This window comes from Taudactylus pleione, unplaced genomic scaffold (assembly GCF_031769625.1).
Source record: "Taudactylus pleione unplaced genomic scaffold, aTauple2 ptg000149l, whole genome shotgun sequence".
Classification (NCBI taxonomy): Eukaryota; Metazoa; Chordata; class Amphibia; order Anura; family Myobatrachidae; genus Taudactylus; species Taudactylus pleione.
The window spans coordinates 1,860,295-1,884,705 of record NW_028284551.1 but is presented as its reverse complement, the minus strand read 5'-3'; the positions used below and the strand labels follow the sequence as shown (position 1 = coordinate 1,884,705).

The window sequence follows — 24,411 nt, the reverse complement described above, 5'->3', positions numbered from 1 at the left end:
ATAGTACAATTTTTCACAAACAGTTGCACTAGTGCATGTTAAACAGCTGTGGAGGCCAAGTGTCTACAACTCATGCTTCGCCATGTATGAAAAAGCATATGCACACATCCTGCCCAGCAGAGGCATATTGAGAGAAGGGGCCCCTGTTCATTACCTGTCCAGGGCCCCCGCTCTCCTCTCTCCACAGCAGCACAACAATGAAGCAGTAGACTTTACACTAGTCAGTTTCCCTACCGCACAGGAAATTTGCTGCCAGCGCCATTTTCCAGGGGTTGTGTAGCACTTTTACAGCTGATGGGTGACTTGAGAGCCCTGCCCCCGCAGACCACACCCATTAAATAATGCCCCTGCTGCAAAGACCAAGGCTGACAGTAATACATAGCTGTAAAGTGATTAGATGGTCTGTTTGCATCAGGGCAAGTCATTTTAGTGAACCTGCTGATTTTCAAGGAGACCATGCGACCCATTATTTTAGAGGGAACTTCATTTAGCTGTCACTATGTACTTAACCAAAAGCTATCCAGGGTCAATGACCGCAGCAAACAATGTTTTGGACATTCTATTAATTTTTGTTACAGGACAAATTCATGATCATGTTAATCATCCAATTTTAAATCTGCATGCCAATGTCCAGTCACTGATGAGCAACAGTTATGTACTACCATGGAGTTGGGACAGTTCTGAGCATTTGAGAAGGGGGAGTTACTGTGCCATGTAGTGAAAACAGACATGAGATGGTTGCCATCCTTAGCATTAGACTGCTGCTTTTACAGATCATGACACTAAGCACTCTTGCATAAGTTCCATGGGGTTTATGAGTGAGTAAAGAGTTGTTTTAAATTGGTATAATGCAATGAAGGTGACCAGGTCACATGCCAAGTAAAAATAAAGACTGACAATACTACAAGCATTTGTAGTAAGTCTAAAATTCTAAATGGAAGTACTAATGTTCTAGTTAAAAGCTACATCACCAACTTAGGGGCAGATGTACTAAGCCTTGAAAAGTGATAGAGTAGAGAGAGAAAACTGAAGTTAAGGAGGAGCCAATTGGTTGGTAGTTTCTCTCCATGGCTTAGTAGTACTCCCCCCTCAGTGCTTCATACTTCTGTACTTTAACAGCTTTATGTGCCATATGGACATTCAAGAAACATACTAGTATTTATATAAGCAATAGTTTTATTATAAAAATGCTTAGCGTTCAAGCCTTTGACTTTTTTCTGAAAGCCGACAGTACCACAGCAGCTAGGACAACCACAGCAACAAGGCCAAAGGCAGGCAGGACTCCAATAGTAACTTGCTCTATAAGATCTTGCTCACCTGGAAGAGATTAAGAGTGTTACATCTTGCCCACAACTATCACTTCCATCTTAGTCATATATGCAAGCTCTTACCTTGATAACTCATGGCAGGTACAGATTCCAACAAGACAGGTCCATGTAAACTGACTAGTGTAGAGTGACGGTGCAGAAAGAGTTCATCTGAAAGAGAAGACCATATTAGTAGACTGCTGGGGGGAGAAGGAAAGTACAAGCCAGAGAACCTGACCAAGAACTTGCCTCTTTTCTTCCTGGACATTGGACATTTCTTTCTGCACAGGGGAGAGTCTGGCAACTGTATGTTGCACACCATAGCAGTACAGTGGAAGTAAATCTACAAATAGAAAGCCCATACAGTTCTATTTAAGAAAGCCATTACTTTACATGGCACATTTCCTAATTAGGCAGCCCAACTCAGCTCGGACAGCCTGATCACATTGTATAAATAGGACTAGTTGGGTAATATGAACTTATTGCCATCACAAGCAACTGGTTTAGCAAAGTTGTCATGCAGTCCACTGGACAGACTGGTGAAAATTTAGTGCACCAGTGCTAGTCAGCCAAGGAAGGTTTGTAGAGCTCAAAACACTTACCAAGTTTGTTGAGGGTTCTTCACCCAACACAAAAGCAAAAGCCTTGACTTCATATCGCTTACGGTGCAAAGGAAGTGCCACATTGGAGACCGGGTGAAAGACAGTCAGATAGTTATCCTGGTTTGCTTGGCAGCTAGGAGATCAGCACATACATTAGCACCATGAGAGCAGAGCACCAGTTCTAGAACAGTAGGCTAACCCAGACATTAGCAATGCCACATGAGCAATGCAAACTGCCACATGCAAGCATGGTCAGTTACAAGTTCAACATAGAAGAGCCAGTAAGGCACCACCACATGTGCTGCCCTCACAGTAAACAAAAACTATCCCTGCACATTAAGTGTAATGCTTCCCCAAAGGCAAATATGATAGCAGTAGGGTAGATCACATCTGTCAGGCTTTATATATTTAATGGATACCTACCCATCTACTACAATTTTCCATTGGGGGTAAGTCTCTGGGCCCTGAAGCATTGTTGCCCAGCAGTCATCTAGCACCAACTCGATGTTTGGATCATTGCGATTCAACACTTGCACTTCCAAGAAGATGGCATCACGCAAGGTTTTAACAACTGGATATTGAACATCACTGTAGGGTCTTTCATAGGAGACATCTAAGATAAAGAAAGATATTAGTCCTCTAGTTCTGGGTCTAGAGTCTAATCAGTGCAAGTACATTCATACCTGGGTAGAGGTTTATTACAAGCGAGAGAGGACCATCATTTTTAGCAGAAACTAGAGGTGCCGGCGTCACCACGCTTAGATTAAGAGACGCATACATAGAGCCATTATAGATGCACTGGACAGTCTCCCTGTAGACAACACAATGGACTAGGTGTTAATGACTGCAGTTTCACAAAACAGGCTATATGGCATTTTGGTGTTTAATATGCTTTTTTTATCCTGCACCCTTTAGATTATGCTATACACTTAGTTTTGCATCTACACTACCTTAGCTCACTGTCTCTTGAGATTTTGCGTGGCGGAAGATCTTTCCAGAGGGCACGGACTTCATTCTCATAAATAACTTTCCCTCCTACAAACTGAAGTGGAAGTGTGTTAAGTAACACAAGCTACAGTAAGTCCAGAACCCTGCACAGAAAAAGACTTACCCTTGTTGTAGTTCCACAGTCATTTAGAGCAATTTTGAATAGAACAACCGTGTTGGACTTATTGTATGACTGGCATGTACGATCCCTTAAAATCACTGTGTCCAAATCCAGGCTAGGTTTTGTTAGAGATGAAACTACTTCAATAATCATGAACCCATCTTCTCTGCACATTACAGTAGCTAGCCAAAAGAAAGAGTTATGAAGGTTTATTTCCACTAGCCACTTTGTAGGATTGCTGTATCAAAGAAAGAACTTACTAGGATTGCTAGGAGTTACAGAACAGTTCAAACTAAGCTCCATTGCCACACTTGTTCCACTCTTATCAAAGGTCAGAGAGAGAGAAGGCAAGTAATACATTTGCTGACCAGATGTTGCATATTCCTACAAAGAGAAAAACCAATTAGAATCAGCAAGATCTGTTATGTACGTTATCCCACAGAGATTTACCTGGAGTTGATCTTTGCTGATGCTTAAATGGACACCATATTTAGTGTCTAGTGTCATTCCATAGTCTAGTAGTGCAGGAGCACTCAGTGAAATTGGAACGTTACCAAGGGCAATGTACTGCAGGATACCAGCAAGAGGGGGAATCAAGATTGTCATTTGCTTTGAGTCACACAGAGGAGGTCCTAGAAAACAAGAGAAAAGGATTTGCTGAAGAATAGCCTTACAGTTTGTATGTTTAATTAGACAAATTGGCCTTTGATGCCAGCATGACAGTGGAAAGGTGAGTCACATTTGTTCATTCCTGGTGTTCTCCCTCTTGAAAGAATCATTTAGAAGGTATTTCTATAGTGTAACAGTGAACAATCTACTTCCTGAAGTTCAATGCAGTTTGAGTTTCCCAAGCTAATGCTCAGCAACAGTTGTAAGACTGGCTAATCTGGCTTCTAGAGAACACACTATTGCAGACTACACTCTGCCTAAGCCAGTCTTATGTCACTAAACATTTGTCAAGCCAATGTTAGTTTAAGGGCAAGTAGAGGATTACAAGCACCACCTGAGTCTAGTTATACAATAGCGTATTAGTTGAGATTTAAAAGTGCACTACCCCAGAGGTTATGGGTGTCCGATGAGTCAAGAGATTTAAAAGCAGTGGTGATCTGCTATTTGCATAATAGTGGACTTCACAACCAGCACCAAACAGTGGTTCAGATCAATAGAACAACCTTATGTTCAATAAGGTATCATGTGCAAGATATTCAAAGTGTCAGTGCTAGAAAGATCTAAAATCTGAAAATGCTGATTAAGATATAAATGCCTTCAAGTGAGAAGCCAGCCAAGTATGTAGAGTGCATCAAGTGCCTGTGCAATAAAGTGTCCAAAATGTGGTTACTAGTGTCACTTTATTGCACAGGCTCTTGATGCACTTTACATACTTGGCTGGCTTATCACTTGAAGGCATTTATATCTACATCAGCATTTCAGATTGTAGATGCCTTTGTAGCACTGACTTCAAATTGAACATTATGTTCAACAAGGTATCATGTGCAAGATATTTAAAGCACTGTTTGGTGCAGGTTATTAAGACCACTGTTCACCAACATTAATTAGTATACAGAAATTTTACCTCTAGCACAGTTAATTGACACATCAATTGTGATTTTTGGATTAGTCTCCGCCTGGATTAACTGAATGTATCCATAATAAAATTCTTGATTTTCAAACTGAAAGAGAAGTCTTTATATTAAAAGCACAAATGGATATCCTTAAAACTGGTAATAGTGACTAGAGATTACCTGGCTGAACTTACTACAAGTTTTTTTAATCCAAAAGCAGTAAAGTCAATAAGGATCGTAAAGTAAGTTGGATCACTAGACAGTGTGTAACCAAGACTGCGGGCTGTGAATGTGTCAACTTTTATGAGTGTCCCATTGTCTATTCCAATGGTCCAGGTTGATGGCCTAGGTCCCTACAAGGAAAAATAAAAAAAGAAATCAGGAATGGTTAAATAGGGGTTGAATTTTCTAGCAGGAATAAAAAAAGCCACTAATTAATGCCATTACAAGGTTTGGTACTCTATGGACAGATTTCTCAAAAGTAAATTTAATCTTTACAGTTCTCTTCCAGCTTCTGAGTCCCCATCAATTAGTGCATTGCATGACATTCATCCCCAGCCATGATTAAAGCTATCTGGAACCTGCCAGGCTCTGAAGCTAGTCTTGCAAATGAAAGATGTGCTGGGGAAGATGGGGTAATATTGCTCAAGACCATTAATTCCTAGATGTCATAGGTAGATAAAAAAAAAAAACCAAAGACAAGCAAATATTTAATCCCCAAATTCAGTAGACTTCTAGTTTTCTGTGATCAAAATGTTTTCATGCAAGTCTGTGGTTACCCAAACTGGCACCAACATGTTGCACCCCTGTAAGTACCTTGCAGCAACCCAAGGTGCCATAGTATCAAGTCAGATTTCTAGGCAAAACTAGTGCTAGTGGCCACCAATCATGAAATATGGACAAACAGAGGCCCTACCCTGTCCATCACTACACAACTGACCAAGGATGACAGGTGAGCACAATTTAATTTTTCTGAATATTTCTGGCCTAGGTGTGCGGCAGAGATAAATTGCTAGACTTTATTTTGTATCTCCATCAGCCAGTTTGTGTTACGTGCTCAGTGTTTGATAGTCTGCTTTATTTCTCTGAACTGCTCTAATTCAGAGGTTGAATATTCAAATTACTAGATTACCATTTGATTAATCCTATGTTTATACTCTGTTATCTTGATGTGACATTGCTCATATGTATGAATGTAATTTTTTTTCCCCCTTATTGTTAAAGTAAAAAATAATAAAATAAAAAGCTGCTGATATTTTAAGGTGCAGGGATTCAAGAAACTTTGGGAACCACTGACATAAGTATTCAGTTAACTCACAAAGGTATGGCGTTTCATAAGAGATGCATATTACCTCATCGTCAAAGTCAGGCAGAGTCCGCGAAATCCTTACCTAATATGAAAAGAAATGGAATCAGTGCTTGGCATGATTGTTAGGCATTACATACTAAATGAGAGCAGGGGCACCAATTACCTGGGCTTTTTGGAGGGTCCTTGCTAACGGCTGAGGGTTAAGAGAGGAACCAGCACTCCATAATAATTTTCCTGGAGTGGGTGTGGCCATGCCTCCTGGATTTGGCCACACCCTTCTGTACCCAGGTACAGTGGCTGTCTTATTGGCCCGGATTGAAAGATGCCATTTATGCCCTGAAGTCATGTTGATCAGGTACCAGCAATTTCTTGCTACAGGAATGACTCACATATGATCCAAGTTTGTAGTCAGTTAAGCATGAAAACCGGTGGTATCAGGATTTGTAGTATACACAAACCATAGGGTGGAGTAAAACGCCTCCATAAAAAGAAACTCCCTTTTATCTCCATACACAACCCATATATGAACCCACCCAACTCTGAGCTCCAGCAGGGTGAGATAGGGAAGAACGGTGTGTGTTTTAGTAAAAACCCATTTCATCTTGGCAGATAAGCAAAAACTGTAGGCACATTACTTCAATCCAGTGCAAACTACTAGTCTGTAGTGACAAATGTAAGTAATAAAGTTGCTGCAGATCACCTTACCATCATGTAGTTGCTTTTACATATTAGGACTTTGTTAGTGTATGCTGAATCAGCCTGTTCATCACAAGCGACCCTGTAGATTGGGTTCTTCTGTTCCATGGACTCTTTAAAAGATACGTAGGAAACCAGTCTTCCCATCTAAGAAATAATTAGATATAAATTTGAGGGGCTAAAATCACTACAGTAAGTGATGGCTGGAGTTCTTAGAGGTCCCATCACCTTGCTGTACACAAAATGGGAACCACCTGCAACACCCTGAAGTAGCAAGTTCTGCCAGTATGTTACCCCTGTAATCCCAACCCCCTAGAAAGCAGCTTCTCCCCATATTGATTTAGGCCTGGCCATGCACCATTACACCTGCCAGGCTTCAAAGCAACTGTAGGAATTATTTTCATCTTACTGGACAATCCAGGGAGTTTGGCAGTCATTTGATAGGAATAAGGGGATTCAGGCAAAGCCTGCATGAATTTTTTACATTGTTACCAGACATGGTATATGGAAACACAAGTGCTATATAGAACAACTCACATGATCAAGACCCACAACAAATTTGCAGAGTGTTGTGTGACAGACGTCCAATATGAAGTACTGAGTCACCTATATTTGAACATCTTCATGAACTTGCTTTAGCATGCCAAGGCTATGGCAGCTATTGTATAGTTCATACCTCTCACTAACAGATGCATGGTAATCCAATTATTGTCTAAACGGGGGAGATGCTCTAAGCAAGAGGGCATTTCTCCCCAAGTTGAAATATGAACAGAAGACCCTATCCTTCTGCAATCTAGGCATAAATACACATTAGCCAGTATAAAAACCGTAGTTAGAGTCTGGCATCTTCCTTTATAGTATACTTGACCCATTAGTCATGACTAGAGAGTCTACAGTACTTATTCTAAAGACCATTGTGCTGTGAGTCAGTGATGCTGCATGGTTTTACCGAGGTAGGCAATGTTAGACTAGAATTTAGCATAGATTAACTACTTCAGATATGAGAGCAGCCACCACCTGATTTTATATTATGGGAACTAGAACACTCAGATGACAAGTCATTGCTTTATATTCAGAGAGAGCAAGTGTTATTGTTGTTCTGCATTACAAATATATGAAGACATGTTTCCAGTACCTCATTGGTGGCACATCTCTCTGGGATAGTCAGCAGGTTGCCATCTGGGTGGATATCACAAGCATCTGTATCAGATCCAGCCAAATCTGTTCAGGAACAGAAACATTTTCTTAAACTACTGTAGCTCAAAGTAATATTGTCAGTACTGGTCACTGTGCATATGTAAAATGTTAACACTATACAACATGCATGTGTCTCCCCCCCCCCACCCACTTATCAAATAGGGACATAACACCCAAAAATGGGGAATGGCCAGGGAAGAGATAGGGAGGCCAGGAGATGAAATAAGAGGAAGCTACATGTGGGAACAGAAAATTGACAGGCCTAAAAAGCATCCCTTGCCCTGAGCCATGGCACTGGTCGCACTACCCTAATTACAGCCCTGACTATAAATATTTTAGCCATAAGATCAAATACAGGGGAGGCAGCCATTTTCTAGTTGAGTCCCTCAAGTTCATGATGTCACTAGAGAAATGTGTAGTACATTTCACCATTACTTACAAGTGATTGACCTATAATACTACACATTACCATCTTTTAATTAGGTTGGGTCTCCCTATGAAGGCTTCAGCTCTTAAGTAGGAAGCAATAATTGAGCTCCCTTTCTAAAGGGTGTTGAAAGTGGTGTGCTACCACAGACTCCAGTCTTAAGCTGCATACACATTTAAAGATTCTGTCCAACCATCCAACTAGTTGATTGGGAGAAATTTGTTTTGTCATTTTGCTTTCATTCCAACCAAACACTGGAAAATGGACAAAAACTTGTTTGTTAAATGTTTGATCTAAACAATTTGTTCAAACTTGTCTGAAGGTCCATTTTAATCTACTTTCTGGCATTTAGGAGCAAATTGCTGATCAGTTACTCCCATATGTTACCAATCAACTAGTTGGACAGAAAATCTTTACGTGTATGCAGCTTTACGGTTATCCAGTGAGGCTTCATGCAGTATTCCAAGGTGACCACCAAGATAACTACTGATGTGCAAAAGCCATCTTGTTTACAGTTTAAGAGGGACATGGTAGGAGACAGTCTACTACTTAGTGCCTTGAGAAGCTAGTTAATACCTGCTATAAAGCAGTTCCAGCATCCTGCACCACAACCAGCATACACTGACCAGCTGGTGAGCTGTACAAAATCCTGCTCAAGCTTCACTCCATTACCAGTGTACATTTAACAGTGAGTATAGCTGTACCCGCTCTCAGAAGTCACTGGGCTGAGTCATCCGCTGGTGTGTGCCTAAGTAACTCTGCAATATCAACACGTGCTCACATTCCCAACAAAGAGATGGAGCCCAACTATAAAGCATTTTTTATACTAGCTATTGCAGTTAACAAGCAGAACAGTTATGCAGCCCATCCATTGCAACCCTGTTCATGAAACATTCCACTTAACAGAATTTACCTAGTGTGGCATTTCCCACAAACTCAGGGCTCCCTTGCAGCCCAAGATTTATGGATTGTAGACCAAGCCATCTGTGCTCAGGAATGGACATCTTTAAAGCCTGGACCATTAAGGCTGAGGATAGAATGGTCATGCAGGAGTAGCCATAGTAATACAGAAAAATTAGTTACCTACAACTTGAATGCTCTTCCAAGAAGTCTGGGGAATCCATTCTGGTTTTGTGACTTGAATCCTATCAGCCAGACAAGTAGTGTCACCTAGAAGAAGTTTGTTGTTAGTGTCTGCATTCAGCTGTAACTTGAATGCTTGCAGGTGAACCTTTTAATTTCTCATCCCACACTGCTTTATAGGTGTCCTTCTGCAAGTGTCATTAAACCCCTTTGTCTAACTTCCAAATGTACTTCTCACATCTGCCAAGTCTGTGAAAAGGGGGATGTTGTCCTTGGATAGGATATACCCAGCTATTGGATACAAAAGTGTACCAAAGGCAGATAGTGTGGAACCATATCCCAGGACTCCAAATACTTTAAGTTTGAGGAAAACTAAGCATCCCTGTTATAGGTTTTGCTGGATTCTGTTAGTTAGGGGTTAAAGAATTAGAGGGTGCAGCTAAGGTCTGTCAGTCAGGAATAAACCAATGATAGCCCAGCAATGGGCGAGGCATCTCCCAAGTCATATAAAAGGCCAAGTTGGAGCAGCCATCTTCTTGGCAGTTTTGATTTCAAGTCTGGCCAAGTATCACACCAATTAAACACACTACTTTCTGTAACCTTCCATCTTTTCTCAATTTTTCTGTCTCCAATTCTCCCATCTACTAGCAGCATTCCTATCCCTTTTCCTAGTAGCTTTTCTCACTAACCTTTATCCTACTAGGATTCCCCCCACCTTCCCAATTCCACCTCTATTCTTTGCCGCTTAGTTGTCGGCCCAATAATGCCCAGTCCCCGCCAATCTGCACCCCCCACTCTCGCAGCTTGATTGAGGCATCTAGGCCTCTCAACAGCGGCCCCAGCTCCAGCCAGGTGCAGCTCACGCATCGCAATGCCACTAGCACACAGACACCTGCAGCACTTACCACATGGTTGGCTGGGGGCGCCACCGGCAGACCTGGATCCTCCCGCTCAGCTGCTACACAGGCATCGGCAGCAGCGCTTCTGCAAGCTGGTCCCACCACCAGGCCCCAGCGGGCATTTTACAGGCTGGGCAGAGCGCTAGCACTTCTCTCCCCATACACAGCAGCCCATCCCCAGCACCTCAGGTCATAGGAGCAAGGGGGCTTAGGTCCCCCTGCTTTTCAGCAACAGGGCAAGGGGGAGGGGGGGGGGGTCACCTTCCCAAGTGCATTCCAGGGCACTCCGTACCCCCATAGCGGAGGGTATATTCCACCCCTCCCTCCCCAGCCATTTCACAGGTGGGCTCTTTATACCCGGGCAGCACAATTGCCCAGGGGCTACAGAAAACCCCTTTACTACAGACTGGTCTCCTTATTTTGCTGGCACTGGGCAGCACTACAATTTACCCGTAATGGCCCCTCCTTACGCCCCATTGATGTTCCAACAAGCCCCCTGCAGTATGTTTTAAATGCCAGTTTGCCAGAACACGACACCAGGGCACTGCAGGATTTTTGCAGCCCTGCCAACAATTCCTGCACCCCTGTGGTTTTCCCCACTATGGTCCCACCAATGCCAACAGGCCCAGTACATCCACCACCTCCCCATTGCACGGTTGTCACCACCACCCCCCTCATTCCTTCTAGCCCGCATCCGGCGGTTGACACCTCCACCTTCTTCTCATTGTTTTGAGCCCTCAGATTCCGGTTCCAGTGATTTCCATGTCTCAGCAAGTCAGGTCGGTACCAGTCAGCATGGAGGTGTCAACGAGTCAAGCCATGGTGGGTGCACCACGCAACGAGGGGCAGGTCTTATTTGGGCAATTGGCAGTGGAAGGACAGTCTCCAGCTGGAACTGGTGAGCATGCTGGTCTCCCACAGCACAGCTCCCCCTCCACATCTGATTCTTCCAATAGTTCTAGCTCATTGGGCAGGCCACGTAAATGAAATAAATAGCGCAGAAATTTAAAGGGAAAAAGGGTAGCCCAAAGAGAGCTAAGGTGGTGTCCGCCTCTAAAGTGCCAGACGCAGCTGGGGGACATGGTCCATTGCGCAAATATGGCTACTCTTAGGAGGCCTGCGGTCAAAGGTACGGGAAATAATTAAAAGGCAAGTTTGTGGACATGTTTGCCATTACGGCAGACGATAAAAAGGAGTTTGATCAGGCAAAGTTAGAAGGGGGTCGAAGAGGCTAGAAGAATATACAAACTGGTTAACTGGCATGTATGTTTTGCAGCATTTTATTTAGAAGCCAGGCCAGGAGAATACATGAATGTATTAAAGTTCATGCAATGAGTAACTCAGCTAATGGAAATGCCTGGCGACACTACGACAAGAGCTTTAGAAAAAAAAAAAAAAAAATAGTTGAAGTCTGGCTGGAAGTTACCTAGCAAAATAAAGCGCACATGGATAGAAAAAAAATATAATAAATAAATATATATATATATATATATATATATATATATATATATATATATATATATATATATATATATATATATACACACACACACGAGAACAGTTCATCTCTGCACTCACATCCTCATCAAGTGAAAATAGTATATGGGGGGGTGCTCCTCCTCAGGTCAAAAGGCCAGTTCAATAATATATATACAAATACCACACAAAAAAGAACGTGGAATGAGGGCACTCACCAGAAAATAGAAGATCAGCTTATTTTTAATCAGAGCATCAAATTAGTAGTTCATAGGTGCTACAAAATACCGACGTTTCGGTCCAGACAAGGGCCATTCTCAAGGTGCAGCAATCCAAAAATCACCAATACATCCTGGGTCTACTGAAGTCACAGACTAACTAAGCACATCGGATAGTACATGTACTATCCGATGTGCTTAGTTAGTCTGTGACTTCAGTAGACCCAGGATGTATTGGTGATTTTTGGATTGCTGCACCTTGAGAATGGCCCTTGTCTGGACCGAAACGTCGGTATTTTGTAGCACCTATGAACTACTAATTTGATGCTCTGATTAAAATTAAGCTGATCTTCTATTTTCTGGTGAGTGCCCTCATTCCACGTTCTTTTTTGTGTGTGGTATTTGTATGTATATACACATACACAGCCAGGAAGCATCCTTTTCCAGGGTGTTCCACCCCAGCAGGGGTCAGTCACGGAAAATGCTATGCTTTCAATAATGCACAATGCAGCAGAGGTGCAGGTTGTAGATCTAGGCACATCTGCATGTTGTGCGGTAGCGGTCATCCGGCCAAAGATTGTCATCGCATTGGAAGTACCGGGGCAGGTAGGGGGTGGGGAGCAGTGCAGGGAACCATGTGGGGGTCCTAAGTAAGGCATCATCACCTATCAATTTAGTTAAGTTGGAGAAGTGGTTATGCTGCTATCCTCATGGTACAGGCGGCTTTCTTGAGCGACGGGTTTAGGAACGGTTTTCACCTACCTTTAACTCGCAAAGTCTGTGGTTTCCAAGAGAAACTTGTGGTCCGTACGGGAGCCCGGACATGGCCTTACATTAAGTGACTGCGGAGGTATAGTTGGGCCGCATGTGCGGGCCCTTTTCCTTTCCGCCTAAGCTATGCATCTCACCATTAGGGGTGGTTCCAAAGAAAGAGCAAGGAAAATTGTGTTTAATCCAGCATCTCTTACCCAGAAGGTGGGTCGGTTAACGATGCTTTAGATGCGGAGGATTGCAGCGTGAGGTATCAGTCATTCGAACAAGCCCTCGAGATGGTGCAAGATTTTTTTTTTGTTGGTAGGCCCGACATGTAGTTCAGTTTGCAGGGAATTACTATTTTCATTGCAGGCATAGTTTACTGTACTGGGGGTTCCTATAGCTAGGGAAAAAAAAAAAAAAAAAACCAGAGGGCCTGACCACTCGTTTATCTTACCTTGGGATTGAGATCAATACAGTACTGGGTCTCTGCCGACTGCAATTAGAGAAGGTTAGGAAGTTAGGGGGGCTTTTGGAAGTTTTTGTGCTGGCGAAAAAGGTTTCGCTCAAATAGATGCAATCTTTTCTATGCCTTTTGAATTCACTTGCAGGGTAATACCTACGGGCAGGGTTTTTTGTCATAGTTTGGAACGTTCCATAGCGGGGGTGGCAAAATCTCACCACTTAGTTCGCATATCACAAGACATGTGGGAGGACCTTCGAGTATGGCTTATTTTCCTGCAGGAATTTAAACAGGGTAAGAATATGGCTTCCAGTGATTGGATAATTGCGATTTACACTTATTTACTGATGAGTCAGGTACGTTAGGATTTGAAGCATTCTTGGAGGGGGAATGGTGCGCAGAGCCTTGGCCCGATTCGTGGATAAGACATGGTTCAACCGCGAGCATGCTGCTATCAGAACGCTTTCCAATCGTGGTCTCTGTCAAGCTATGGTACAGGAAACTTGCAAATAGAAGTATTGTTTTTTGGTGCAACAACTTAGGAGTGATACATGCCATCAATAATCAGAGATCGGAATAGCCTCTGGTGTTGAGTCTGTTGAGACATTTGACCCTCATATGTTTGTGCGAGAATATCGAATTCTGAGCTCACCATGAACCAGGCATGGAAAACATTGCAGATGCTTTGTCTCACTTTCAGTGGGATAGATTCAAGTCTCTTGCCCCGGGTGCTAATACGTTTAGCTTAACGTGTCCTTTGACAATCTGCCAGACATGCAAGCCGGCATCAAAGGTCTTGAGTTGATGTCGCTGGCCCCAAGCACGCTGAGGACTTATTCAGCAGCTTGGAAGGATTGGCAGGGTTTTCTGGCATCTGAGGGACAGGGAGGTAAGTAGATTCATAATTATATGTTGCAATTCATTTGGAATTGGCACGAACAGGGGCGTTCCAAAGCTGCCATGTTTGCCGCTCTGTCAGGCATCGCATATTTCTCTAAGTTTCAAGGCGAAACAGATCCCAGTCATTTTTGTTGGCAAAAGCGATGAGGGATTGGGCAAAGGAACAAATGGTGTCAGGCGACATAAGACCTATTGATCCCTCTTTTACGGGAACTCAATAGTGGTTTGACGTGACCCCTGAAACAAATACGAGACCATTCTTTTTAGTTTAGCCTTTCGTTAGCTTACTTTGGCGCTTAGAATTGGGAAATTAGTGGCGATGAATAAGACATCTATATAGTCAGAGCTGCTTTTTAACAATATTGTGGTTAAAAGGGACCTTATTTTATGCCGCATCCACAAATCCAATACCGATCAATTAGCTACAGGGAAATGGGTTTCTATTCCAGCGAAAAGGATCCCACCCCAAATACAGTTAATTGGGCTGAACGCTTTGGCAGCATGCGCCCCTCTGGTGGCATGCAATGGCTAGTACACGTGGACTGCACCCAGCTATCCAAGTTTCAATTTCCAAAAAAGTTTTTCAGAATTGTTTGATTGGTTCAGACCAGTTTGGAATGCACTTGTTTAGGATTGGGGCAGCGACTTGTGCAGCAGCGGCAGGTGCTTCCATCGATTTGTTGAAACAATTGGGTTGATGGAAATCTGTGTACAAGACTTATTTGCGGGAGGGATCAGTTAAATGATTAACCACACTCCCAGCGAGTTTGTTGGGAAACCCAGAGGCCTTATGCCTACTACCGCTAGGGTGCTTGAGGGGTTTTTCAGATTTATCCTCAGGTTTGCTATTTTTCCCCCTCAAGATGGGCCACCCAACTATTTGTCCTTTCCTTGGCTAGGTTGTTCATAATTCTTACTGACTGATGGGATTAACCCTTCTTGCAGGTACTCCCAAGATGGCTAAATGTCAGGTGTGGTTCATAGGCCATTCATACATTCACTGGGCTAGCAAGCACCCTTTAGCAATTCAGGCCCGTAAAACATTGGTGTCGTCAAGGTGCAGTGGTTAGGATTTAGGGGTATGCGATGGTCCAGCCTTTTAAGTGAGCTATGGTCGGTGGAAGCTAGATTTGGGACCCCGAATTGGGTGGTAGTTCATTTGGGGGTGGGTAACGATCTTTGTAATTGTAAGGGCTGTCGAAGCTGAATAATTGGCTGAGACAAGTTCAGTTTAAAATTTAATCGTGGCGACGCCATCTTGCGAATAGCTGCAAGACTCCATTTTGGGAATGAGATCGCAAGACACCATTTTTGTGGTCAGCGTCAATTCAAGTTATAACTCAGGAGCTAAGAACAGATGGCAATGTTTTTGTTAACCTACCAAGGGCAACTGGAAAAACAAGCTTTGAGTAAAAGTAAATGAGAGACAATGGGTATTTTTACATACAAATTGGGAATCCCTGGATGCAGATAAAGTATAGTTGTGGCAATTGTAATATAATATCTACACAATAGGATTTGTCTGAATCCTAGACAGGATGGCCCCAAATTCCACAGCTTGAGATGGTAATACATTTGCATTTCACACAAGAGTCTGAGAACAAAAGAGGTTTTGTTTTCCTTTGAACACACAACAGGTGGGGGCCTGCTGACAGAGGGCATGTAGAACTACAAACCTCAGCCATCCACACTGCTGGATGTTCACTTCGTGTATGAGAAATTATGCACTTAAATCTCACCCATTAACAACTAGCGTCCTTATATCAAACCCCGAATACTCACACACACTACATATTCGCACACAAGGTTCCATTAGCATCAAATTGTATGATTCAAGTTGGTTAAGTTAGTTTAAATGCTAAGAAATAGAGGTTTTTGATATCTAAGGTATTATACATGATAAGCAAGGTGTGTTAGGTTTCGTTCTGATGCATACGCTTTATACAGAATCCCGGTGTTATCGGTGGAGAGATCGCATCATGCAAACTCAAGTTACCAATCGCAGAACTTACAAGCAACAAAATGTTTAGTTGATGTAATGTTACAGGAGGAGTTACCAGAAAGACTCCGGCTGTTAGAGGCAGGGAAAGTCTATTTGAAACAACATGTTAAATGTGTTACATATGCTTCTCCTCTGGGAACCAATAAGATCAGCAGGAAGTTCCCCCTTTGTCCTGTTTCAGTCTGGGGGGGAATAAATACATGTGTCCGAACACAGGTTTGCCAGTTCATGCTGAATTTTGGGTGAACTGAGGATATCTAGTCAGAAGTCTATCTCTGGGTCCAGAGGTGCAGCGTATGTATAGCCATACTTGGGTCTGTATTATTTCCTTTTACGCCTAACTTGTGTATGTATAGATTGCGTGTAACTGACTGTACTTTTACCTGAATAATACTTGTGCGTTGGAAACACAGATTCCACTCCTGTCTTTATTTGCGGTTAAACTGCGTACGCAATTAGTGTTCTGTTTAGAGGTTTTAGGCAGGGTTTTGTCTTAGAGGTTCTAGGCAGGTGAATCTTAGAGGTTTATAGGAAGGAATATATTAAAAGGTTTATTGATGAATTCAACAGGGCATTGAACTCATTCATGCAATTAGGAACGATTGGCAGACAATCATGGAGAGGTGGCCAAAGGTGGTTTTGGTGTGGTCAGAGATGGTGCCATGAAGATTTTGGAGTGGTTTTAGACAGGGTGAGAAGGAAGGTCATTGCAGCAGTATCCAAGTTTAAGACTGGGGGGGGCGTGTGATTAAACATCCACGTTTAAGTTTTGAAGAGCAGAGTTTTTATAGGTCAGATGGAGTGCACCTCACAGGTATGGGCATGGAATGGTTCCTTAAGGACCTTTTCGGTTTCCTGGAAACTTGAACAAAAGTCTATAATTTGGTGGTGGGGCTTGGCTGTGTTTGGCAGAAAGCGGTGCTCCTAGGCAGCCTATTTTGGCATTAAGAGTGCCTGAATGGCATTTTCCTCTTGATAGCAGCAAGTTAGTCATTCCCCTAAAGGCGGGGGGGTGGGGGTGTTAGGCCATCACCACAAGGTGGGGTCAAGGCTGTGCCACTTAGAGGGGAATGGTACCATTTCAGGCCAGTTTATGCAGGGGCAGGGATCCGCCCCCATTAATTAAGTCAGACTTTTAGCAGGCCGTGGCCCAGGAGCAATGCTTTTGCTGCCACCAAGCTTTCAATTTACAATTCTAATCAGATTTAATACATTTTCAGCTGTGACCTCTTTAAATCCATATATGCCTCCTAGTATTTATTTCTAGTTATTGGTTTAGTGCAAAACATATGGCTAATATAATGGGTGACTTATAGGTTGATTAAAATCAGAATTAAACAAGACAAGCCAATAGGCACTGGCTATTCCTATATATCCATAAAAGCACTGATTGGCTGGCTTCAGCAGTTCTAATGGAGTTGTACCAAGCTCTGAAAAGTGATAAACTGGAGAGTTATAAACCACCAGCCACTCAGCTCCCAACTGTCATGACAGGCTGTGTTTGAAAAGTGACAGTTGGGAGCAAATTGGCTGGTGGTTTATAACTCCAGTTTATCACTTTTTAGATCTTCGTACATCTGGCACCAAGACTCTGCCAACTTAAGGCCCCCATACATCAGCAATTGATTGTGGCAATTCCACAATTTGCAGATGATCCTATAAAAATATCTACAATGTATGGGCTTCACAGATCGCAGCCAAAGTGATTAGAATTGGTAAATCAGTTTGTCCAATATGTTGGATTTCACAGATGGATTGGGGCTGTAGATTGCTAGTGTATGGAGATGATCAGCAGATTAGCAGCCAGTTACTAGTAAAATGATGGGCCTTTTTAGATTGGCAGATGCATTTGCTGAAAGTGATCAAATCACTGAAAAAGATCTATAGTGTATGGGCACAGATTACTAGATTGGGAAAACCTAGAATTAGGCAACAAGTTGCAAATTGTTCAATTGTGGTTCAGATTGCTGATGTATGGGGCCTTTAGACAGCTTAAAACAAAGAACTGCGCTCTGTCAATCAGTGCTAATGATACCAAATAAAATACATTCACTATTAAAATTCAATACAATGCTGCATGGGTCCCAGCAAATAAATATTGCACATAAGACAATATTGGCAATTAGGAAATATTCAAGTAGTTGAAACAATTTGGACATTAGTTTAAATGGATGGAAAAGGGAACAGGAGTATTACAAATGCAGAGAGGCACACCTTTTGTGCTGCACAGAAGGTGGGACAATGTGGTGAATGACCATGCTGCTACAAATGATATAGCATGCAGTCATACACCACTTCATGTAGTGTTCACAGCCAGCACAACATAGCGTTCTATTGTGTTGTTCCATCATGGGGGTACACAAGCTTTAGATTTATAATTGTGACCCATCAAGAAGCAACTAGAGATAAAAACCATTTGTCACTGGACCCTGTAAAGAGGTGTTTATACGGTATTCAATCAGGAAGCCGGCGGACGTAAGCCCGATAGCCGGCTTCCCAACTGCTTTATCCTGGTGAGGGTTAAACGACAGTCGTTTTACCAGTGCCGGGTGACCGGCACCCCGATCGAAGTGATGCTGGGCACTGCTGCGGACAGCCGCGGGGGGGGGCGGGTGACTTTGGGTTAGGTGGCGGGGAAGGTTAGGTTAGTTGATACTTACCTGGGAACGATCAGGATTTTCAGCTGTGTCGGCCTACCGCTGTCAGGATTTGAACTGCTGGACTTGTGTCCGGCGGTAATTCGTATGTATTCAGTTTGTACTGTCATATTGCATATGTTTATGACCTGATAAAATGGGTAAGCATTAGCAATGCTGGAGAAAGGGCAACAGATCCTAAAGTAAGAATGTATATGTAGGTAATCTATGCTTCAGACTATTCTCAGGTCAGTTTTCTAAGCAATAGCAGCTTCATTTGGTCATCTTTCTAGAACACATAAGAGCAGTGCACAACTGCAATAAAACTTCCATCCAACCTGATTGTAGAGGAGAACCTTAGGAGGTTGTGAGTGAGCAAGGGACCGACTCCAGCACAATAGGTTTAGATAGCAGCTCAAGAACTACTGTAATAAACTCCAATTAGTCTTGAAACGACCATGCCATTTGTTTCATAGTCCGCAATACAGTTTGAGAGAAATAAAAAATAAAAGTGTAAATAGAAGTCTGTTAGAGGCTCAACTGTCCACCAATAGTCCTATACAGTAGGCTTGGTGGGGGAGGAATTAGTACCACTAGTTTGGGGTTGCCACAGTAAACCTTTAATCAGGACATACTTCCCTACTTTTGAAAAAGCATTCCAGGGATAGTGAAAGAAACACCTACGAGCATGCTTTACAGTGGACGTGTACTTCTACATCTAAGAGGCATGTCATAAAATGTACTTGGATCTTATGAACTGCTTTGGGGCTGGTTTACAATTGGATCAATTTGTTGATTAAAAAAAAAAAAAAAAAAAAAAGATCATTTTCTGAAAATGCATATTGATAGTTGGGTAAGGGGAATTCAATTATTGCTCCATCAGGGCATGATAGCCACTGGCATTTCTGCTCGCACCCTCAGGAGGGTGTGAGCAGAAGTGTGGGAAGCCCCTGGTAGGGGCGCTCTAACCAGAACTTTAGACAGGTTTAGCAGTTTTACACGGCTATACCCCAGGCAAAGAGGGCAATAATGAACACTCAGAACAATTGAATAGGCGCTCATTAATTATCACGCCTTAAAACTATTGAATCACCCTCATTGTGCATTATATCCAATGCAGGGAAATGATACCAATGATCTCATTTGAATGTCTTAAATATAAGCGCTTCATAATGGGGGTAAGGTGCAATCAGGGTGATTGCTACTATTTCAGGGAGTCTTCATAAAAAAAAAGAAAGAATAGAGTACCATCATATGGTGCACTCTTTATCACCCAACTATTCCACACATTATTATGATAATTCAATAACTATTAAAACAAATCTTTATTGATAGTATATTAAAAACTAATATACAAGGGACACCAATACAGCGAAATATAAAAACAGAATTATTCCTAACAGGAATGAAAAGTAGTGTTGTGAATGATATCAATGAATAAAGTGAATTAAAAACTATCCAATTACCACTGTTGTATGTTATCTTTATTATATATAATAAAATGAGTTAAATCTCTGATTATGGTATATCTCTATTCATAAAGAACTTTCAGAACATTTATACAGTGTCAGTTGTTGTCTAAACATTATGTTTTATACTAGAACCAACTAAGGTCTGTGTTTCCCTATTAGCTTCAAGCCACAATATTGTGACCACTAGTGCCATTATGCAAACTATATCCACCTGTATCTTTAACTTGTTACTATTGCAAAAGAGAGAAATTGACAGATATTGTATAATTATATTGCAACAATTGTTGCCTATATCCAGATTCTCCTACTCAGAGGGAATTTGTAAATACTACCTGCAAGTTATAGATATATTTAGTGCATTAGCACAATCTATTCTCCAATTGAATGATAGTGAGAAAGAAAAACAAAATAAAGTGCCATCCTGTTTTATTATATATTGTGAATAGCATATCCATTCTTTATATAAATTTGAATCATTAAATTCACAATCTTTACAGAATGAGATTCTTCACCCATATGTGGAGTTTAATGAAGAAAAGTTCGAGATATACTCAATTTAATCTGAGTTATAAATCTGATTGTAGTGCAATCAGTCATATCTGTGTTTTTATATATCATGTGTACATTTCTCCATCCATGTGCTCATTGCGGATGAAATATTCAGTATATCCAGAATAGCACTATGGTCAGTTTAAAGTTCAGTATACTATAGATGGTCCATCAATCATATTTATATCATATCTCATACATATATTTCTCCGTCTATATGTCTGTTTTGCGGAGGAAGTACACATTATCCCCAAAATAAAGCTATAGTCAGATTCAAACACCAGTATACTACGAATCACAAATATGATTGTAATGCAGTCAGTCATATCTGTGTCATTATGCATCATGCATACAATTCTCCATCCACATACTTATTGCGGAGAAAATATACAGTATGTCCAGAGTGAAGCTGTAGTTAGCTTTAAAATTGATTGCAGCAATCATGCAATTTGCAATCTGATGTATGGGGGCCTTTAGTTGTGGCTGGCTTCAAGTCTGCATTTCACCTGGGTTGAATTAGCCACAGAACCTATGCAATTTGTGTGTCCCTGAATAAAGGCATATTATACTGTAGCAGCCCTACACTGGTTGCATATTCATGAATTTTAATGGCTTCCACCTCTATGTTGTTGGGTTTACAAGTTTTTATCCCTGCCTCAAGTACTGTAGTGCAATAAAGATGGTTAAAAGATTGGTCAGACTATTGCACATTGGGTTGTAGCCTGCAGACCTGGATTTCCAGTCATTCTTAAGATGGGTACACTGACTTAAGCCGAGCTCAGGGAGGACAGAAACCTCCCATGGAGCAGAAGAGCAATGTATCTGCTGCCTGTCTGGGGGTGTGTACCCACGATATGTCGGTGAACAACAGCATTCACCGACATATCGCTGTGCTACAGAGCCGATGGTAGTTAAGTGTGCAGACATATCTGTCCATCGGCAGCTGTGTACGGGCAGTTGGCATACGCCTACTGGAACATGCCCCCGGGACCTGCAGGCAGGCACAGATTATGGTTCAGTGTGTACGAACAATCTGCAGATATATCTGTATAGTGTGTACCCACCCTAATTGTGCAGGAAGACATTTACCGAGTCTAGAAACAGGGCTCTGCACCACATCTGTAAGTCATACTAGCACCAAGTTACAGTTGGAATAGGGATGGTGCAAGAGAAACATTTTAATTATTACTGGGACCTTTATGAAGTAGCTCCAAAAGTCCTGTTGTCTTAGTATAATTGTGTGTGGAATACATGATGCACCACAGTTTGCATGCGGTCAGCGGCAGCTCCTGCCCTCTTACCTTAGGGGTGCTGCCGCCTTTTCTGGTCCCAGCGCCTGTACAATGAATGTCAAGCACCAGGACTTGTGCACGGGTAGCGCCTCGCATGCACATACCACTATGCCAGCAGCTTCCACTGGAAGCTGCTCTCGGCTTATGACAGCCCAGGCTGGCAGTCCTAGGGGAGGAGACACCTCCCCCTGTGGCATCCTGTGTGTGACAGGCACATGTTTCCATTAGGAAACCACCTCCAATCAGTGTAGCCAGTGCAGTCACGGGAGGGCTGCAGTCTCGGTAAAATCTTCCACTGCATCCAGTCACTCACACACATGAAGAAGAAAGGACAGCTCTCAGAACTATCCTTTATGAGGTGGACTTCTGGGTTTATGACCCAGAAGTCCTACTATCCTTCATTCGCAGAAAGACATGCACTGCAGGAGGGGCTGGGAGGAATCTATATCAAATTTCAGGGGTTTGAAATCATGTCTGACATTAGTGCATTTCACCCAGGTGTGCAATAGTATCCAGGAATGCTAGGCCACACTGCAGCACCTGTGATGGGCAGCACCAGTAACAGCCATTGCATTGTGTACAGCTTGAGAAGATATCGCTACTAGGTTTCTAGCTTTCCCTTTAAATGAACCCCCAAAGAGACAGTATCTTAGTATTACAGCAGGTTCTCCAGCTTTTAGAAATGCCTTTACTTCTACAATGTTGGAATATACACTCAGGGGTATATTTACTAAAGTGTGGGTTTTTAGAAGTGGAGATGTTTCCCATAGCAACCAGATTCTAGCTATTCTCTTCTAGAAGGTGCTAGATTAATGTTAAGTAGAATCTGATTGGTTGCTATGGGCAACATTCACTTCTAAAAACCCACCATATTTAATTATAGCAGAGTTTATGCAGCTCACAGCCCAGCATATAAGAGTGGAAAAAAGGCTATTGTGCATTTTATCAAAATCAACATCTCCAGGGAATACAGTGCTGTTCCAGCTGACAACTGTGACACACACACACTATAGAAATAAGGAATCTACAGAAACCTAGTGCATTCAAACTCCACTCTAGTACTCAAACTCTTACCTGGGAAATCCTGCTGGTGTGCAGCTTCAGAATAGACTAGACAGTAGCTTAGAAATAAAAAGCTGTAAGGTAAATAAGAGAGTTTATATATTTAAACAGCAAAGCACAACAACAAAAAAAAAAAAAAAAAAAACACTGAATTACTACCTGCTATTTGTTAATAGCTTAAGCCAAAATAAAGTGCCTTTAGCAGATGGCCCCATTTGCAAAATGCTATAAAAGGAGCCAGGTGGAAGATCCCAAGGCCAGTTACTCTACTTCACTAACAACTTCCACAATGAAGCATAAACCACCACTCTTGGGGAGTGCCTTATATATCATATATCAATCAAGATCAGGTGCTTGATAATTGACCTTATGCATACACTCCAACCAGTTCACACCTCTCTCTATAGCAGTGGATGGTTTCTGATTTACTCATTGCTTCATCAATTTGCTGCAAGCACCTGTATCCACTAAGTATCCTCTACTGGTGAAATGACTGATACATAAATAAACAGCAGGGGCTTGGAAGTAGCTTTTATACACTCTACAATCGCTAGTCCTGAGTTTCCACGTACCATTATCCATCAGTACTTCAGTGATTAAGGGGCCTATTTCATCATCACTTAATTGTCACAAAAGCAGGTGAAAAAGCACATTTTCACCTGCAATTGTGACAATTAAGTATTCATTCATTAAGAAGGTGAAGCAGGATTTATCACAGATATCTTCTACTTACCTTCTGTTTGCGGAATGGCCTGCTGTCCCCATGCACTAGTATGGGGACAAAATTCATCAAGCTCCGAAAATATTATATTTTTGGAGCTTGACTGCAGGGGCATTCGCCATCTTCAGATGGAGAATACCCCTGCTTAAGGTTCGCAACCCGCTCTTCCCTATGGGAAGTAGGTCTGGGCTGCGAGAAGGGATCCTTTCGGATCCCTCCGCCCCTGTCCGGCTCCTTCCACTGGACGTTGGGGCTCTTGTATGCATGCGTGACATGTAGGTCGCGCATACGCACTGCCGCACTGCGCCGATAGGAGCAGTGAAAAGATTCACTGCTCTGAAAAGGAGCAGTGAAGCCACTCGTGGGGGCAGCTGATTTCACATCAGCTGCCACTGCGTCGGAACAATGCTGAATTGCTCTGGTGGCCGCGGTGAATTAGAATGTTAATTATCGGGGACCCCGATAATTAATATCATGAATAGGCCCCTAAATACTGAGCTTTAAAACCAGCAATTTAATCAACTCTCTGTGAACTCAGGCCCTGATTCAGAGCTGGACGCTCTGACAGAGCGCTTGCTCTGAATCAAGGCCGTCCCTGCTCCTTTTCGGAGCGGCCTCCTGGCCGCTCGCATAGCTGTGGGTAACCACCCATAGCTACAGCGAGTGGCCATGATGAT

At 42.4% G+C, this 24,411-nt stretch overlaps 1 protein-coding gene across 1 annotated transcript; it reads right to left on the bottom strand.

Moving 5' to 3' along the window:
• Positions 1 to 1,158: 1,158 nt before the first annotated feature.
• LOC148522237 (zona pellucida sperm-binding protein 2-like) lies at positions 1,159 to 23,302 on the bottom strand. Its single transcript, XM_088474228.1, has 18 exons — positions 23,173 to 23,302; positions 23,026 to 23,087; positions 9,292 to 9,378; positions 7,720 to 7,805; positions 6,594 to 6,731; positions 5,932 to 5,970; positions 4,774 to 4,932; positions 4,591 to 4,687; positions 3,468 to 3,649; positions 3,278 to 3,401; positions 3,021 to 3,199; positions 2,860 to 2,951; positions 2,593 to 2,720; positions 2,333 to 2,522; positions 1,910 to 2,042; positions 1,557 to 1,650; positions 1,392 to 1,478; positions 1,159 to 1,317 (listed from the first exon to the last, which is right to left on the bottom strand). The coding sequence occupies exons 1-18, from the start codon at positions 23,226 to 23,228 to the stop codon at positions 1,199 to 1,201; spliced, it is 2,052 nt and encodes a 683-aa protein (XP_088330354.1). The 5' UTR covers positions 23,229 to 23,302; the 3' UTR covers positions 1,159 to 1,198.
• Positions 23,303 to 24,411: the final 1,109 nt, after the last annotated feature.